Source organism: Parasteatoda tepidariorum, chromosome 9 (genome assembly GCF_982258835.1).
Source record: "Parasteatoda tepidariorum strain Cologne lab strain chromosome 9, Ptep-v5.0, whole genome shotgun sequence".
Classification (NCBI taxonomy): Eukaryota; Metazoa; Arthropoda; class Arachnida; order Araneae; family Theridiidae; genus Parasteatoda; species Parasteatoda tepidariorum.
In genome coordinates, this window is record NC_141763.1 from 28,603,103 (window position 1) to 28,622,514 (window position 19,412).

Consider the following 19,412-nt stretch of genomic DNA (forward strand, 5'->3'; position numbering starts at 1 on the left):
GTTTCACTTTGAACTGATAACATTTCCGATAAGCATAGCGTATCTAAAAATATGGATTGCAACTTCTAGATAAGGATTCTATCGTTCTTCGTTAGTTCAATCTAATAACAGAGCAGTCGGTAACATGATAAAATGAATACCTATCCAGAAATTCTGTATTTGTCAACTTATACACACGGCGAACCATGTGCAAACGGCTTACCCAATCAGCTGTGGAAAATTTTTACATCCGAAAAAGATGGCTTCCTGAATACCATCATGACAGCATATTTTATTTCTTCTTCCCGAAGCGAACTTTGTCAGCAAACAAAACACCGGATTAATTTATTGTTTGACGAAGAGCGGAAAAAGGAAGAAAACAAAAAGAAGGTTAAAAAAACCGAAAGAGCTATCTTAAGTCACAATCCCTTTAGAAACTGCAAGCAGCCTGTCTTCAAACTTGATATTTTACCTTTCATTTTGGACACATTTAGAAAAAAGCTCACTCCCTTCTTAGAGAATCCAGATGATATCGGTGAGTCAAACTATTCGAATATATTAAAAGCTGCTTCTAATATGCTAAAATGTTCAATATTTCTTTTCAAAACTAACGAAAATAACTCCAGTAGTTTTGAATATTTTCGTTTTGTTGATAACAATTCAACTTGGCCTGCCCCAAGGAAGTTATATATATTTCTAAGCATTCTCAAAACAAAAGCCCCTGATGAATGCTATTATTTCCAAAATAATTTCGGGTTTGGGATAAGCATCGAGCACGCTTTTTCGCTTAGACGAGAAGCTTGGAATTCAATTTTTAAAACAGTTAACATTTCAAATGATCTTCTGGAAACTATTCGCAAAAAAGCGTCCTGTAATAAATATTTGATTTTTAAAACTGATAACATTACAGATGAACTTGTTGAAATGATTCGAAAGGAAGTTTCCTACAGCGAAAACTTTTTGATCTCTCTGTTGCAAAGTTCGTTTGTACGTATTATGCCTGCGATTTTTGAGTTTCCTTACATCGCAATGAAGTTAAATGAAGCTGGCTTTAATACGGATCCGTTAAAAACTGATGAAAAAGGTTTATCTGCTTTTTACTACTGTTGCTTACTGCCTGATAATGACTACTTTATCTTACTGTACAATCATGCTTCAAATAATTCGCACTTATCAGAGTGCAGTGTTAGAAAACCTCAACCGGCTATTTTGAACGCTCTTAAGAACATAAGTAAGACATTCAAAAATGATATCTTAAGGTCTAATTCCTTTTTGAAGCATGGGAATAAAAAATTCACCTCTTTAGCATTTTACAAGCAAATTTTCTACTTCAATAAATTTCAAATACAGATTGTCGAAGATATCATGAAAATAACTGAAAATGATTTAGAAGGAAATGTTAAAACTCAACAAATAATGATATCTATACTTCAGAAATATTGTAATAACTTCTATTACAATCACTCTGAATCAAATGCGCGATTGTCTAAAGAACAAGACCAAAAATTTGAAGATTATTTGCATTTTAATGACTACTACAATTTTTTAGATGTTTTCTTTGCCTTTTTATTTTTTGATAACTTCTTATCGCTTTCGTTTATGAAGACTAGTGTGGATGTTGATGTTTTTAAGGACGCTGCTTCCTCTCTGTTATTACTAGTCTTAAGCAACAAGTTTTTCCCTTTTTTGAAACACGGCATCGATTGCAAAAACTGTAAACTCACAAAAGAAAGATGCGAGAAAAAATTGAACTTTCACCGCTTTGTTCCTTTTTGTTATCGAGAAAGTTTCTTGCAAAGTGCTAACAAATTGATTTTGGAATTGAACGATCTTCAACAAACTGATTTGAACAAATCTTCGGACATCCTTAGGGAAAGCCTAACTGATCTTCCAAAAGTGGCAAACGAATTTATCACGGATAGAATTCGAAATTATTTAACGTCAGTAGTAAGATTATCAACTAAAAGCCCATCAGTTAAGAAAATGTTGATAGTGGAACGTGTCTTACAAGTTATGGGTGAACTTATTTCAAATGAGACTGTAACCGAGTGTCCAGTAAGGTATCTTTTATTGTCCTGTTTTTCGAAGGGTCTGGAGGCTCAACTGTGCAATATACGAAATCATTGCTTGTCTAAATATCGTTCTAACATTATTTTGGGGCGAATGGAATTCGAACACGATATAATGAATTTTGAAAAATTTCGCACTGAGATAGAAGAAATGCTTACATTTTTCCAACCGATCCAAGTCAGTCATTTTTTTAACTCTCAAGGGGTAATGATTGAAAACGGATTAGGAAAAGCTATCGTTGACTACGAAAGAGCCATTATTTCCATGAAAACTAGAAAAGGGAATGTTAAGGATTTAAAAGGGATGATATCCACGATAACTATAAAAGAAAATATCATCAAGGATTTAAAAGGTATTATGTCCACAAAAACTCAAAAGCAGAATTCCCTATTTCTAAGACATAAAGAGGATTTCAAAGTTTTAATAGAAAACATGATGGTTGACATTAGAAAAACTTTACAAGATATTAGAAGCGAATTCAATTCATTCGAAACAAAATACAGTTCGGGGAAAACAAGGAACAAATCAGAGGAAACGAAGAGCGACTCAGAGGAATGGAAGAACAAATCAGCAGAAACGAAAAACGATTCAGAGAAAAGGAAGAACAAATCAGCAGAAACGAAAAACGATTTAGAGAAAAGGAAGAACATTTTAAAGAAAACTATTATAAATCCAGAGAAAACAAAGAACAATAAAGAGAAAGATAACAAAGATAAAATTAAAGGTCTTCAAAATAAAATCAAAGGTCAGTTAAAAGCTTTCAGCTATTTATTAGAATATATTGTGAGTAATATAGAAAACGCTGATTTGCAAAACAATTTTGAAAACTTCAAAAGTTTTTTGAATGGTATTGTAAATTTTGATTCTGTTTTATCTTTGGAAGGGCGAATTCTAAATATTCTTCACAAAATCCATGTAAATATTTTGAATACATTTGGAAATAGTTTTGAGCCACGCTTTTGCGAATGTAAATTAATCAAGGAAATGTACGAGAAAATGCATAAAACCAGTTTTTTTTCTTTAAGTGAAGAAGAAACAATTCGTTCAATGATTGTTGAATATGTAGAAAATTCAAACCGTCTCAAAGAAGTATGTTTGAAATCTATCGAAAGCCTCTCTGAAAGTTCATTAAAGCAAAATCTATCTCTAATCGTAATGACAAATAGAGAGCGGATTTATATTTTGGACAACTACAAGAGTCAACCTGAAAATGCTCTAAGACGTCTTAGAAACGTTAAAGATGTAAAAATAATGGAAGAGGGGTGCAATATAACTGAAATTTTGAAGAAAAAGGAATACAAATATATTCATTGGAAATTAAAGTACAAGCCAGGGTTAAATAAAAAAATTCAACGAGTAATGAATCAAAAAATTCATTTTTTAATCAACAGAATCGATAAATTGAAAACAATTTTAATCGACGAAGATAAACTTATATCTTATCTGTGGAGCAAAGGGAAAAGTGGCTTCGTGAAAAAACACGCCAAGCTCTTGATTTGCCAACGCTACTTAAGGGAAAGAGATACGCGAGCTGCTCTTGAAACTCTACTTTTTGACTGCATGAACATTTTGAACAATGAACAGATGAGATATTTGTGGGAGAAAGCAACAAATTTATTTTCAGGCGCTTATCTTAGAGATATTTTATCTCATGGAAATCCATTCATAGAGATAGCAGCTGGCTGTTTGGATCCAAAAGATTTACCCACCGCTTTAGTAGATGCAGTTGTTGAAATGATAGAAGACAGAGAAGCTTTAGCAGGCTTAACGAAACTGTGGAGCACATATAAGATATGCCAATTAAAAGATTTAATTGATTTTGTCGAGAAAGAAAAAGCAGAAAAGGAACCACAGCTCAGGAAACAAATTCAGAGCTCACCTCGTTGGAAACAGTACGTGGCACTACTACCGGTAGATAGGTAAGTTAATTTTTATACATTAGAGAGATTTAACACTTTCACGTAGCATCCCAGGCACGTTCACGAACGTATGTTCTGCTTTGTACAGTTATCACAGAACAATCTCAGTTCTTTACAGTAACGATTCCCAATTTTTTTTTCAACAGCGGAACCTAAAATGACCGACCTTCTTTTAGCGAAACTTCAATTCTTAGAAGAAATTTCATTAGCAAATGTAAAAAATATCACCCAATTAAAAACTATTATTTATTTTAAAAATATTATTTAAATTAAAATTTCTTGAATTAATTTGAAAATATTGGAGGAAAGAATGAAGAATTAAATACGTTTATCGTTTAGTTTTAACAATACTACTGTTACAATTGGGTTTGATGTTAGACAGTTTAATTTACAGGCCTAAAGTGGGATCTAGTCTAAGTCATACTATCATTTTACTGTATGCATAAACTGAAAATGCATGAGCGAAAAAGCCGTTTTCGTTTAAATAAAAATGAAAAGGACGGAAATAAACGTTAAGAATAATTATCAGATCAATATTAAATTACAAATGAAAAATTAATTAGACATACATTTTATAACAGGGGTTCGTAACTAATAACGTTGTTCTAACTTTCTAAACCACTGTGACCTTTCCACGGAACCTAACCGTTCAGCTGAACACCATTTGGGAACCATTGTTTTGCAAGGCATGTGCAGAGCATGCTTACGTGAATATGCGAGATGCTATGTGAAAGAGATACACTATTACGTTGTTTCAGCTCATAAAACTATGCAAAAACTGACAACTAATCATTGATTTTAAGACTGTTATTCTCAACCCATGTTGTCATATACAATAGAACTTAACAACTATGTTCATAATGAATGCTATGCTAAATAAATAATCTCTAGAAACTGATGTGGTAAGATTGAAAACTTCATTCACTTCAGAAATAAACAAATAATAAATAACGGTCGGAGTGTTCGACATAAGAAATAACAGTCGTTCAAGGTCGACTTGGCTACATCGGTCAAACTAAATGCACTTTAAAATTTAGATTTAAGGAACACAATAGATATGTCCGTTATCAAGAATTGGAGAAATGTTCAATTGCTTCACATTATCTTGAGCATAAATTCAAATATTTTAGGCATAAATTCAATTTCAAAAATTCTAAAATTATTTTCACATTAGTTACATCAGTTCATCTTGATGTCTTATAATCTTGTTTTATTCATTTGAATGTAGATTTCTTTTTTTACGACTTTAGTTCCTCTGACTCTCCATAACACATGGAAATACATTTTACCCAGATTTGACTCTCTATCACTGTGATTTTTCTTGTTCTGTTTATCATTTTTCGTCTCTTACGGCTTCTGCAGCTTTTCATGTTTTGTTTCCCACCTTTATTTTTCCATTTTTTTTCGGTGGCAACATTACGTTTTTATTTCAAATCATTTTTGTTTCTTTACATACACGACTGGCAAGTCTTGAAAATTATAACCTATTTTTGACGCGCTCGTAACATGTTGACAGTTATTTCTTATTTGTTTATTTTCTGAAGTGAATGCTTATTCTAATTATGAATATGGCTCAAAATGTCAATATATATAAAGCTATATTTTCTTATAAAACGTGTTTTGGCAATGCGTTATGCAAATTTTTTAAGCATTCATGAAGTTACTCAAATTCTTCATTGTGTAGAGAAACCATAGTTAGACCAAGAGCAAGTTAAAAAATTTTATCACCTCTTAAAAAAAATCAATAATAAAAAAATATTAATTTTTTTGTCCCAATTTAAGTCTTTTAACAGCTTTGTTATGATATATTTCTATAACCATGCCTCTAAAAAATATCCAAAATATACCTAGTGACAAACATTGGAAACATTTTGTCACTTACAAATCTTGATGAAAATAACTAATATGCAAAACTTTTAAGTATATGTATAATTAATAATACACACATAAATTCAAGACGTCACTTTGCAGCTCAATAAAATGCTTAATTAAATATTATTTTTCTTATTTCTTACATACGTTTCTCTCGTCTTTTACATTTATATTTTGTTTCATCGCAATTACTGTTCATTCTTAGTACATGCAAAGTTAAAATAATTCGTATATACCACGGCAAAAACCTGAATTATCGGTTGCACGTCGTTTTTCTTCTTTCATTTTCTTCCTCTTTTTTATTAGTTTTTTTATACATAAATATTTGTTCTCTTCTCCTAGAATCGAGACACACTAAGTAAGGCACTAAAAAAGACTTTCTCTCCTTAAATAATTCTTTTGCTTAAATGTCTACTTAGTTATAGTGACATAGACAAACAAGAGTAGACCATGGGGTACGAACTAAATCCCTCCCCCCTCCGAAAATAAGTTACAAATATACGGAAAAAAACTTTTTAAGGAGTGTTTTAATGAGATCGAAACACCGCTGAAGAACAAAATAAACGAAGATTAGATTGGTAGGATAAGCTTTAATAACTGCTTATTAGAAAGATATAATTATATGAACTGTTATTTTTGAAAGTGGAATAAATTCATATAAAGCTAAAAATTCATTTACTTATTTTTTTTTACGATTTTAATAATCATTGTTGCATTTTAATATTTCATTAAATTATGGTGCAAAAAGTTTCACCAATTTTTTTTGTCATAATTTTTAAATTTATTTAAATATTAACTCGAAAAAACCTTGGGTACATTCAACTTTCGAAATTGACTTATTCCACTTTCGAAAACAACGGCACATACATCACTCTCAAAGAGGTCCTGCTTTAACAATGATTTCATCTAATCATAAGAGTTTTAATCTAATTTAGTTTTAATTTTCAAATTAGTTTTTGTTTTAGTTTTCAAATTTCCTTCCCCTTCAAATGTATGTTTAAATTGAGGAAGTGGCCTCACAATGTGATGCCATGTCTTCGGATCATCCTCAGATCATCGCCAATAGCCCATTGTGCAGCTCTATTACGACGTAAATAAAGTACCTACCTATTATTGCTAAAATATTTGCCAGTTTTACAGTTTACTCAATTCTTTTTATCAAGATAGTATGAAAAGTTTTAATTGAAAGTTTCAAGCACCTGGTATCTAAATAATTTTCTCCTTATACATACCATTTTATTACATAACCATTCTATTACATAAGAACCATAATGGCATATAACCTATTTCTATTTCCAAAAAATTACATGGTATGATCTTGGTTTCTCACATCAAGATTAAAGTTTCTACGCTTGTCATCAGCATTAAATTAGTAAAAGTTATAAAGATATTGCTTGCCTGTTTAATTTTACTTTTTCCCTAATTTAAAATTTACCTTTAATCCTTTATTTATCCTTTCTCTGCAAGTATTAAGTTTTTGACTCTGATTGTTTTGTTATTAAGGACTTCTTCTTATTTATTATATTATTTTCTTGTAATATAATCTTATGACATTACGTTATTGTGCAACATTGTACGATTAACTTATTTAAATCGGTATCTAAACTTATAAAACTTTTAACATTGTGAAACAGAAGAAAAAAGTTATATTTATTTTTATTACAAGCTTTACTTTCCATTCTAAACATTATTAGAATTCAAGTTTTCACACTATTGCTAAATAATCTCTTGAGCGAAAAATATTTCATGAGTTTAGTAACTAAGGGTTAAAAAGAAATTTCACAAACAAAATCGTAGATAAAGTTGCATTAATAACTGAACGGAATGATTAGATTTAAATTGTATATCAATCGAAGTAAATATGTTAAAGGATATTTGTGGTAATAATTTTTTTTTGGGGGGGGGGGGGGGTTTCAATTGAATCATCGTTAAGAAAAATCCGTACTTCATTAAGAATTAGCAAGTGCTCGTAGCATTCGTGAACGATGCAAGCAAGGGGCAAAGCCAACACCTCTTAGAAGAGAGAAGGCCTCCACACGGGTTGCCTTAAACGAGAAATCCGATCCTTTAGTAGTCCGAACGTTGTGACATCTATCTTATTTTTCTTCCCCTGCGAAGTTAGTAGTCCGAGGGTTGTAACACTTTTCTCATTTTCTTCCCAATGCACAGTTGATGTTGTTGTTGTTGTAATTCATTTACCTCGCACTAGAGCTGCACAATGGGCTATTGGCGACGGTCTGGGAAACATCCCTGAGGATGATCCGAAGACATGCCATCACAATTTTGATCCTCTGCAGAGGGGATGGCACCTCCGCTTCGGTAGCCCAACGACCTGCACGCGAAGTCGAGCACTTTACGGTAGCACAGTTTAACGAGGACCAATACCGCACTCCCTCGGTCCCTACGCAGACTGATCCAAGTGGGTCACCCACCCGCACACTGACAGCAGCCAGTGATGCTTGACTTCGGTGATCTGCTGGGAACCGTGCCTTAACGATCAGTCCACTGCGGGACCAATGCACAGTTGAAGTTCGTTAGGACTGACTACTAAATTAAACCGTGCCATGGCTTTCTCTCTATAAAGTAAGTTTTGGCAAAGCTCCCTAATAAACTGTTAATCTTATTTTTTTTAAATTTGTTATTTATTGTTATTCTAGATAGAATAAAAATGCTTCATCAACTGTGAAATTTTCTAAGGACTGGTGAACGTTTCTTCAAAAACAGAAAAGTTTTTAAATTATTTTTCAAGTGTATTTTGTGATTAAAAAAAATTATAATTTAATAGATAAGTCAATGAGATATCTTTGTTATTACTGAAAGTAAAAATTGCCAAGAAAGTAAACTGTTAAAAGATATAAATGATATTTCACTATTTGTAATTTTGGATTGTTTTTTATCACTTTGATGTTTAAAATTTTACGCACATCTTAAGCATGATCATAGAGAATTGTTGATTACAGAGAATTCCTTGAGAAGCCATTTTATCTATTTTATCTGTCTACAAAATATGTAAATCATGTCTAAATACAAAAGTATTAACAATGTACAAATTTTTACAGTTTATATTATAATTTTAAATTTTCGTTATTTTTTTGATGATAAATAGTTTGTTGACCTGGTGAGAATGTTCATGGACAATTGTTCTTTAATGCCATTGTTTAATTTCTATTTACCACTTTTTACTTGTTGCATAAATTGTGTAATTTTTGTTTCATGTTTAAATAAAATCTAAATGAAAATTATCGTTGTATTAATCTTTCTGTCTTACACAACAAAGGATTCAAATAATTTTATCGAAATTGAGGAAAACATTTGGAACTGACTAACTTCAATTGAAAAGCCACTAACTTCCTAACTAACTGCTAAAGTTATTAACTTAATTGTGAGCTACATGGTCAAAAGATTCCAGATCTAATTACGTTAAAAAATATCGGCACCCTGAGTGTCGGTGTTTTTTACCGTAAAATTCATTTTTACAGGAACATGCTACGGAACAAAAAATCCGATATACCGTAATTTTTACAGTAATGATTATCGTAAAATCACTGAATCACTCTAATTCAATCAATATTACTGTAAAAATTATGATATAATATTCTATGGAAAAGACTGATTTTACGCATAAAATGGATTATACGAATGTTGTACCGATACCTTATACCGTAATTTGATTCGAATTCTTTTATAGTGTATTGCTTGTTCAAAAAGGTTGGTCTTTTAATTCGTCCTTTAAAATATCTTTTTTTAAAAAAATAAAAATTTCCCAAGGTTTTAAATCATGGGCTAACAAAATGTAATTTGCTAAAAAGTATTAAGCAATGGGTTTACTTGCAACAGTTAATCTTAAGCTCACTAATTTCAGTGTACAACTTTGTGATTAAGTATTGTTATTCGTCTCATTCTTTTTCTTATGTTTTCTAGAATAAAAAAAGTGATAAGGGACATCCGGGCCCCAGAATCGGAAGAAGGAGGAGAAATAGGAAGGGAAACTACAATTGTTATAATTTTTTGTCAAGTATCATTCTTATTTAAAAAAGTCCAAGTCAAGCATCTGTGGTGTCAGTTTACGCTGAAACGAACGAGTTTCATAATATGTCAGAGCCACAATTTCGGCAAAAATAAAATGTATTATTACATAGCTTTCGATTTTAAATCTGCCCCCCCCCCAGAAATATGTCTGTAACCGCAGAAATATGTTTAGGTAACCTATTACTGATTCATTAGGCCAACAAGCGATTGTCTTTTCAAAAAATTTTCTTCTTTTTATTATCGAGATTTCTAGATAATTGTAACTAAATATTTTAAATTTAATAAAATTAACGAACTTTCCAAGCATCCTCCTTATAAGCTCAGCCGAATCTGAGAATAGCTTCAGTTACATAAATTTTTGCCTCTAAATTGTGCTCCACATTCTTCATTCCATATATGTAGCAAACCTTATGTTCATAACATGGTCAACAATACTGAAAAACAGCTGTAATTAACTATTTAACATGCAAATGGTCGACAACAGCATGAAAATCTTGTGTGGAAATTTTTGTAAATACTTTTTAATTTTTAGTTTGCTGGTAAAATAGAATTTTTAAATTTTTTTTAAAATTAAGATAACGAAACTTATATTAAATTATCGAACAAAAGTTTTAGTTTAATGCAAAAAATTTTTTTTTTAAAATTTTAACTGAATTTAAAAACAACACTTTTTATATTTTTTGAACAAACATTATTATTTTAGTTAAGATACCGCAGTTGTTAAAATTCCATTTATAATAGGGCGCTGTGAACACTAGTATGCATTATGATTGACCTACTGCGAAAAGTTTTTGACTTTTTACACAGCCTCATTCATTTGCCGTTAGAGGGTGCATGTGTTCAACCACGTGATTTTAAACGCGTTCTCGATTCCGGCTTTATCTCATAGAAAAGTTACTAGCCGGAAACTTTCTCATTAGTGGTATGGATTTTGTTGCTCATCAAATTGTATGGTAAGCATTCTTTGGAATTTGATTTTAATGAAATTTATGTTTAATATTCTTAAAGCTTCAAGCAATATAAAAAATCTTCTTACGTCCCATGCTTAGCTTAACAAGTTTTCTTTGAAGTGTGTGTTATCGTCCAAGTTTATTAACTAAGCATGGAACAAAACAAATTTATCTTCATTATTTACTTGAATGGTGAGTCATAATTGCTACTTTTCGCATTCTGATTGTAGCAATTGCATGCTAAGTAGTCACAATTTTATCTGATCCGATCGGGTTTTCTTTAATTTAATTCATGAAATATTCATAGAATGCAAAAATAATAATTAAAATATTCTAACTTTATGTTTGATATTATCCTTATTTCTAGTTCTTGCTTACCTAATAATATAATAAAAAGAATGATTTTTATTTCTCGAATTTTTGAACATTGTTTATGTTATTATATTTATTTAAGCTAAAGTTATCTTTTTGTTACTTTTTCGATCGTTTTATACCGTTTTCAGGAATAACACATGGATAACAAGTTTTAGATATATTTTTTATATTTTACATCTAGTTATTATTTTTTGCTAATTAACTGCTGTGTAGTATTTATCTGTTTGAATAGTAGAGCTGTAAAATTGTACTATTTTTGCAATTTTTTTAAAAAAAGTATTTATAACAATGCTTTTTATCTGAGTAGGTTATTAAGGTCAGGGTTTTTTTTTAAACTAATAAAACTTAAAAATTTTTCTATCAGGGAAATATTTTTACAAAAGGTTTATAAGCTTATAATATAAAGGCTTACGAGCTTGTATTTATTACTATCAGTCACACTTCATAGATTCAGGCTAATTAATTTTATGCAGCATCCTTCCTAACCAAATGCTAGAATAACATGATATGCATGCAATACAATATCACCAACAACATTAATGTTGAATACCTAGTTAAGTAGATTAAAATAAATTATTAATTAATAAATCATGCATATCAGTTATTATGATATATGTTTATTTTCCATTTTCTAAATAAATAATAAATACTTGCATATTCTGTGAGATTTTATTAGTCTAACTAAAATCATGTTACTGGCTAGTATTTATTACTGAATTTATTTTGATCTGAATAATAGTAATGAATGCTTGCATATTTTTTATAAAAAAAATCTGTGTAAAACTTATATACTACTTATTGAATCTTTCTGTTGCCAAGGGTCTGTCCAGATCAAATTTATTACCTTTTAGCGGTACCTTCACAAATTCAACTTTAGGAAAAACGGTAATTTCACAAAATACTCAGTCTTAAAAAATTTTATTTTTGTATCCCGTAAGAAAGGATAAATCCATATTTTTGTGTTGATTTTTTTTGATATAATTTTTAATTTTCACAAATTAGGTCTAAATTTTCACAAAATAGGTACCTCTCAGAAAAACCTAGACAGACCCCTGGTGGCAGTTCTGAAATTATTTTTAAATATTTTTTTAAGGGACTTAAAAGTAACAAAAAAGGGGGTTGGAAAAGTACCCAGTTGTCATAACCTGATGGAATTAATTTACAATATTGAGATAATAAATCCAATTGAAATCTCATTTAATAATGGATTTGGCAAAGTCAGATGTAAAAGTCTGAATGATTGTAGTTTTCATTACATTGTACAGAGCTTGATATCGTATTAATTTATTTTGAAATATTGAGAAGGCAGCTAGTATTTTTTCCCCACAACGTTTATACCATTATACGAAAAAGAAGTTTTCTTGTCATGTAAAAAGATGAAAGCAAAAAGTTTAGTTTTTGTATAATATTTTTGTAATCTTAGAAAGTTGTGCATTTGAACATCTTTTTTTCCATGCAATACATGCACTAATATTTCAAGCATCAGGTACTTTTCGATCAGCCAATAATCTATCAGTGAAACTTTGTTTACCTAAAACTTCATTGCAGTGTTAAAGAAATAACCATTGTTTATTTATTATTTGATCATCAGTAATAAAACAAACCTTTACCAATTTTTTTTTTTTCTTCATGTTCTTCAAATTTGTCTAAATTCAAATTGTTGAAAAAATTTATGATCATTATATTTATTAGGATATTACAAATGTTGTTAATTGAATAAAATTAACTAATGATATTAATTAATGCTAAAATATAAGATTTTTTGTGCTTATTACAAACAAGAAAACTGCATGCATCACAGATATAACATTTTAATATTAAATTTTTAATTGCATGTTAAGTTGAAATTTAAATTAATGTATGGATACTATAGTAATAGTATAAAATACAAATGTACACAAAAATAAAGTCTTGTGCTCCATACCTTCACGACTTCCGGTTAGACAATTTTCAGCTGCTTAATTCAGCTGATTGTGAGTGGTGACTTAAATTATTATTTATCACATTTTCCAATCAGTTTTTTTATTATTATTTTTTTTTTTTATAATTGTTAAATGATAACATAATTTTCAATAGGATGTCTGATGTCTCCATTTAAAATTTTGATCGTTTAGAATCCATTAATTTGTGGTGGAAGAATTCACTTGAGAGGGGAGTTTTTAAACAATTGACATATTTTAAAGTTGTTATGTGTCTGTTAAATATATTTTACTGTCACCAAATATTTTAAAATAAAATTCTTTGAAGTTAGTATGTTAATCCAAATTTTGTCATGTAGTATTTTTATTATTGAATGAACTTTTTATAGGTTTTGATTATTTCTATTATAATTTTTGAAAAATATATATATATTTTAATCCAACCAGAAAAATAAGTTTACAAAAAGTGGCTATAAAATGAAAAGGACCTATTTATATTATCACCGACTCATTGGGTTTTAGGAAAAAGTGACTACACTAAGTAGTTGGGGTCTACCTGCCTTTGGCTACTGGCTTAAAGTTTCAGATATACCTGGCGATGTTTTTAAACATATATTTTTGAGCTTGAATCTGCATTTCATGATATATTAATAATTCCTGTTCCTGAGTTAATTATAGTATTAAGTTAATTAAGAGAGTATAATTGCTTCAATTAATCAATCTAAAAGTGCAAGAATTTGAAAATGCATAATTCCAAAAGTAAAATATTAGTGTAACGATACATCACAATGTATCAAGATTTTAACACCGTCCAGAGTTAATATTCATTAATTTTTATTCATTTATTTTTTAATCTGAAAATATTACAGAATTTTTTCAAAAAAAATTTTTTTCAATCAATAAATTTTAATCTATTTAGCATATATTTCTTTTTAGTAATAAATTGTATGGACTGCATAGTTTTTCTGTAGTTTGAAAATATAGATAAAAATTATGCATGCTAATGCTAAGAATGAAGTATGGGGGAAAATGTAAAACAATTTTTATTATTTCAGCACTGAGTGCTGCCATTGAAAATTAAATGAAAAAAATAAAGGTAAATTAAATGAAAATAAAATGAAAAAATGAAGGTAAATCTTATTTCTTCCCTACAGATTTCATAAAATGAGTTAACTCAGAATTTAACAGATAAAACAGTTGCTACAATTAAATTTGTAATTTTCACTCAAAATCTGTTGCAACTTACTAATAGTATTTTCATTAGAAATAAATGATAACCAAAATTTATTGGAAACAATTTACTATTTGATTATATTTGTGGGAGAACATTAATTTCATATTAAGTTATACTAAAGCAACCTAGTATTATTTGTTCATTTTTCAAATTCTTTTACATATGAGTAACAAAATATTGTTGAATTTTTAGTAATATTTGTTTAATCTTACTCTTAGCTAAGTGTTTTTTTAGTTGAATTATTTTCAAATCAATTTCAAATTGACCTAATTTTCTAATCTCAAATATATCCTGTACCTATATCTTTAAAGAAGAGATATATATAATTTTATATTCGGACCTGCTTCAATAAAGGATTCAGAGATTTTGAATTCCTGGGTCCAAAGGAGCTATAGTTTCCTAAGTCTTGCAGGATCACTGTTGTATTAGGACATTCTAATAACTGAGCTAAATATTGATAATAACTAAACAATTGAATTGATTGATTGAAAAAAAAAATATTACAGTAGTGGATTAAGCAAACACTTATAGATTTTGTAACAATCCTAATTTACTTACCAAGGTATATATTAAGATTATGATACATAGGTAATGTTCATGTTTGTTAATATATGCATTATTTAAGACAACTATTGTGAATCACTAAGAATTCAACAAGTTAAGAACAGACAGTTATTAGCAACCACTTGAGTTTTACTTAAACTAAAAATCTAATTCTATGTTAGCATAAAAAAAATTAGAATCAATATTTAGATTGATGAAAAATTTAAAACTGATAGTTATTTTTTTTAAATCTGTGATATAAACTGAATTAGTAAATATAATGCATCTTATACATTATTTAAACAGCTATATTACTTGCCTTCTAATAAAATATCACCAATGACAATAAAGAAATTTGCTGTATGTTTGTTTTTGACACTTTTCGATGGGTTTTGTCTCTGATCATGTGACACTACCGATTCAATCCTTGGATTAACAACTATCTACTGAGGAAGTGCTTAATAGTTCAGTGTCCATACTAGGTTTGGTGAACATTTCGTAATGATTGTTGAGTAGCCAACCTGCTACCCCAAGAGGCTTTTGATTAGTTTGGTTATCATTTATTTGTCTAAATTTTAGTTTTATAGCTTGTTTAGTCCTATTCTTTTTTATGGTAACTGTAACATTGCCAACTTTGACTGTCAAATCTTCGCGAAGTTTGACAGATGGTACAAGCACAGTGTCATAAATCTGCTCTAGGGCACTCTTCCCTTATTTTGCTATAGACCAGACCTGTAGTCTTTAACTATAATTTGTCCAAAATCTCTTGTGTTAGGCTGTGGTCAACAGATTTTTCCGTTAATGCTGCAATCAGATTGGATTGATACACAGCTCGCAATTTGAAGAAACCCTGTCCCTCAGCCGTCCTGTCATGGTGGCTGGACGGTAGGCGACTTAAAAGAAAACAACAAAAAGTAAAAAAAGGGAGGAGGAAAAACTAGCTACCTTCTTTACCCAGAAATATTCTAAAGGATAAAAAAGCTTTCTTAAGGGCTAAAAGGCATTTTATATAATTTTACCTGTGTGCATTACTTATTTTTCTATAATATTAGTTTTATATGTTTTAAGTGCATGTAAGTATTATGTCATCATTAATAGTTATAAACTTTTTTATTTTAGGTTCAACTTTTAATTTTTGCAAGTGAAAGAAGGAATAACCATCCTTTCCAAAGATTTTTTCATAGATCTGTTGTCGTAAATACATTTAATGGAAAGAATAATAAGAGCTGATAGTGGAAGCGGAGCAATTTAGGAACCTCTGACTTGAAGAAAGCTAATTTTTTGAAGGAAAATTTTTTTTATTGCTCTTGAACAAAATTTTTACATGCCCTATGTTGAACAGTTTAATAAAAACACTAAAATTTTCATAACCTAATGCTTGATGAAAGAAGTTCATACAATCAGCTTATAGCTGTTAACAAAATTAGAACTTTTCATTATCACTCTAAATAGCGCTGCTTAATAGTCAAATTATTTTTGAACCATTTAACATGCAGTGTATTGCAGTCTGAATACAGTTATAAGCTAATCCACTCCTCAGGGGGTTTACCTTTTTCAGGTAAACACGGGCTCCACAACCCCGAGGTACCCCAGTGATATTTTTTTGTCAGTTTTGTTGCCTTTATGTAATATATTAAAGACAAAATCTTGCTCTTGTGTGTGCCAATGAATTCTACATTGAATACAATTCATGATAAAATATTAAATGCACCTCTATTTCCTGAAAGAAGAAATTATAGAAAAATACAGAGCTTGTGCTAAGTAATATGTAGAAAAAAGTGCAGAGTTTTGTCATGTATAACTGCAATGAGCACAAATTATTTTATGTATAGCAGGAGAAATGTTTGCTTTTTTTAAAAAAAGAGGTAGCATTTTTTTAATGTGCGCATGCTATTGTATTTGGTCATTGGTCCCATTAGTTCTCTTGGTTGAGCCTCTAGGGACATTCAGATCAATATAAATGGGAAATTAAAGTGCTTGTGTAAGAAAGTAATTTTATTTTATCAGGTCCAGTTTTTTTTTTCGAATTTTTTTATTATTTACAATGCACCATATTTTAATTAGGAGCAATTTAGGAACCTCTGACTTGAAGAAAACTCATTTTTTGAAGAAAAAATACTTTTTTGCTCTCCAACACAATTTTTACATACCCTATGTTGAACAGTTTAATAAAAACACAAAGCTGCTCATAACCTAATGCTTGATGAAAGAAGTTCATACCATCAGCTTATAGCTGTTAGCAAAATTAGAACTTTTCATCATTCTAAATAGCGCTGCTTAATAGTCAAATTATTTTTGAACCATTTAACATGCAGTGTATTTTAGTCTGAGTACAGTCATAGGCTAATCCACTCCTCAGGGGGTTTACCTTTTTCAGGTAAACACGGGCTCCACAACCCCGAGGTACCCCAGTGGTATTTTTTGTCAGTTTTTTTTATTTTGTTGTCTTTAATATATGTAATATAATAATTTGTTCAACAAAGATGCAGAAACAGCAAATTGTACTTGGAAATATCATGACAAAATTTTTTTAATTAGAATATTGACAATAACTTGTACCTGAAAAACAGTACACTTTCTTATTATCCTGGGAAATAATTCATCAAAATTTCTTTAGTTTTATCAAACAAAAGCTTAAATCGTATATTTTATTGTATGGAACTCGGGCAGAAATATATTAAAAGTATTTGATGTATTTCTGTTTAAAGAAAGCAAAGGAAAAGAATCGTTTGCTTTGAAATTACATACTTAGTTTAGTTTATTTATAATGCTAAAACAATAAAAATAAAATATTTTAATACTAACTGAGAGTTAGGTAATAATGTATGTTATATTAATAATATATAAAATTATTTGGTTAAGTTCTGGAATTTTTTATGCAGATAGTAACTCTGAAAATAAAAAAAAAATCATTTAAATCCCATATTATTTGTATTAACAACTTATTAACGTTTGTTTCAAAGCTTATATTTAAATTGAAGTGGATTGAAATAAAACGCTTATAGTTATAAATATTTAGTTTAATCCGCTAGCTTCATGAATGTTTCATTTAAATTTTTATAAATTCTTTAAAAAAGAAAAGAAAGTAATATTTATTTTGCCAGCTCCATTTGTCCTCTACTCGATCACTCTTTTTTGATCCTCCAGAAACTGTGTTCTCAAATAGTTAATTTTTTACATTATCCACATTTGTGTTGAAGATTTTTGCAATATCGTTAAGAGATTTATCTCTGATATTTCTGTCTGAGTATGATGGAATATTGCTATCCAACAATTCAGGCCTCTCCTTATATTCAACACCACACCTTGATATACCACAGGTGATTTATATGCTTCTCCAAAGTATGATATATAGTAGCAAAAGCTTCCCGCTTCATGTTTTTGATAGAATTCCGTAAACGCTCTATCTGAATTAGGAGCATATGAATCTATAGTTCTTGTCAAGCATTCAAAATCTGCGTAGATCACGAGAGGTATTTTGTGCCTGTGTCGAACATTTTTGAAACACAAATATTTTTCGTTTTCTGCTGGCATTAAAACTCGTACTGCGTCGTGCATATCACAATTCAGTTTATGATTGTTCATAATTTTCACGGTTGAGAAAAACTGCAGGCATCTGCGACATATATACTTCTTTCCATTGTGGGATGAATGCTGTGATGTTAAAAGTTTGGATAAATTTTTTATCCAACAATAATGAGCGGTAGTCAATGATGTTAAATATAATAAGTCAACGTACACTTCTCTTTCAATTTTAGTTATATGTAGAGGAAATAAAGTATTTTTCTCTATAAGACCGTATACGTTGATGGAGATAGTATTTTGATTTTCGAACTTTTTAATACTTTCTAGCTTCATTGGAAATTCGAGACTCACGAAGTTTAGTTCATCTTTAAAAGGCTCATAGTTTGAAATTCTATAGCTGTGATCACTTTGCGGGTGAAGTGCTGACAAAATAGCCCACATGAAACACTTATTATCATATTTATTCTAAACATTAATGACTGCTTTTTTGTTTTCTATGCATGCTGGCAGTTGAATGAAAGTCGAACCATTCAAGGGATTATTCTTATTAATTCTAATCTCTAAGAAAAGAATTTCTGATAATGTCCATCCACTATCTTTTTCTTCGAACTCGGAGCTTTCCATTAAAAGTTTAAATTTTTACAGCTATATACACCATAGATTGTCATGGTTAACCCTGGCTGATTAACCATCCATGCACTACTAGCTGTATTTATACAGCTTTTGAAAGCCCTAAATACAGTTCTTACAAGAGGCTGCAATGAGATGGGAAGGATAACATTACAATACCATTTTCCTTTGCATAATTAAGAACTTCAATTGAAATATGAGACTCTTGATTATCTAATAAAAGTAAAACTTTTCTATCTTTTGAACATCAAGTATGTTTAACGAAATGCTGAACGAATTTTTTAAAAATTCTCCGTCATCCATTCAGATATATGAGAAGCACCAGCACATCCAGGTGGGCCATCACATACAAAGTAAAGTACTGCTC

At 29.8% G+C, this 19,412-nt stretch overlaps 1 protein-coding gene and 1 long non-coding RNA gene across 2 annotated transcripts; both read left to right on the plus strand.

The window, feature by feature from the left end:
• On the plus strand, positions 1 to 9,082 carry LOC107456477 (uncharacterized). The gene is made up of 2 exons (XM_016074350.5): positions 1 to 3,968; positions 8,498 to 9,082. The coding sequence occupies exons 1-2, from the start codon at positions 133 to 135 to the stop codon at positions 8,499 to 8,501; spliced, it is 3,840 nt and encodes a 1,279-aa protein (XP_015929836.3). The 5' UTR covers positions 1 to 132; the 3' UTR covers positions 8,502 to 9,082.
• A 1,611-nt stretch (positions 9,083 to 10,693) lies between these two features.
• Positions 10,694 to 17,498, plus strand: LOC122271448 (uncharacterized). The gene is made up of 2 exons (XR_006226379.3): positions 10,694 to 10,822; positions 16,010 to 17,498. It is a non-coding gene; the product is annotated as an uncharacterized LOC122271448 (long non-coding RNA).
• Positions 17,499 to 19,412: the final 1,914 nt, after the last annotated feature.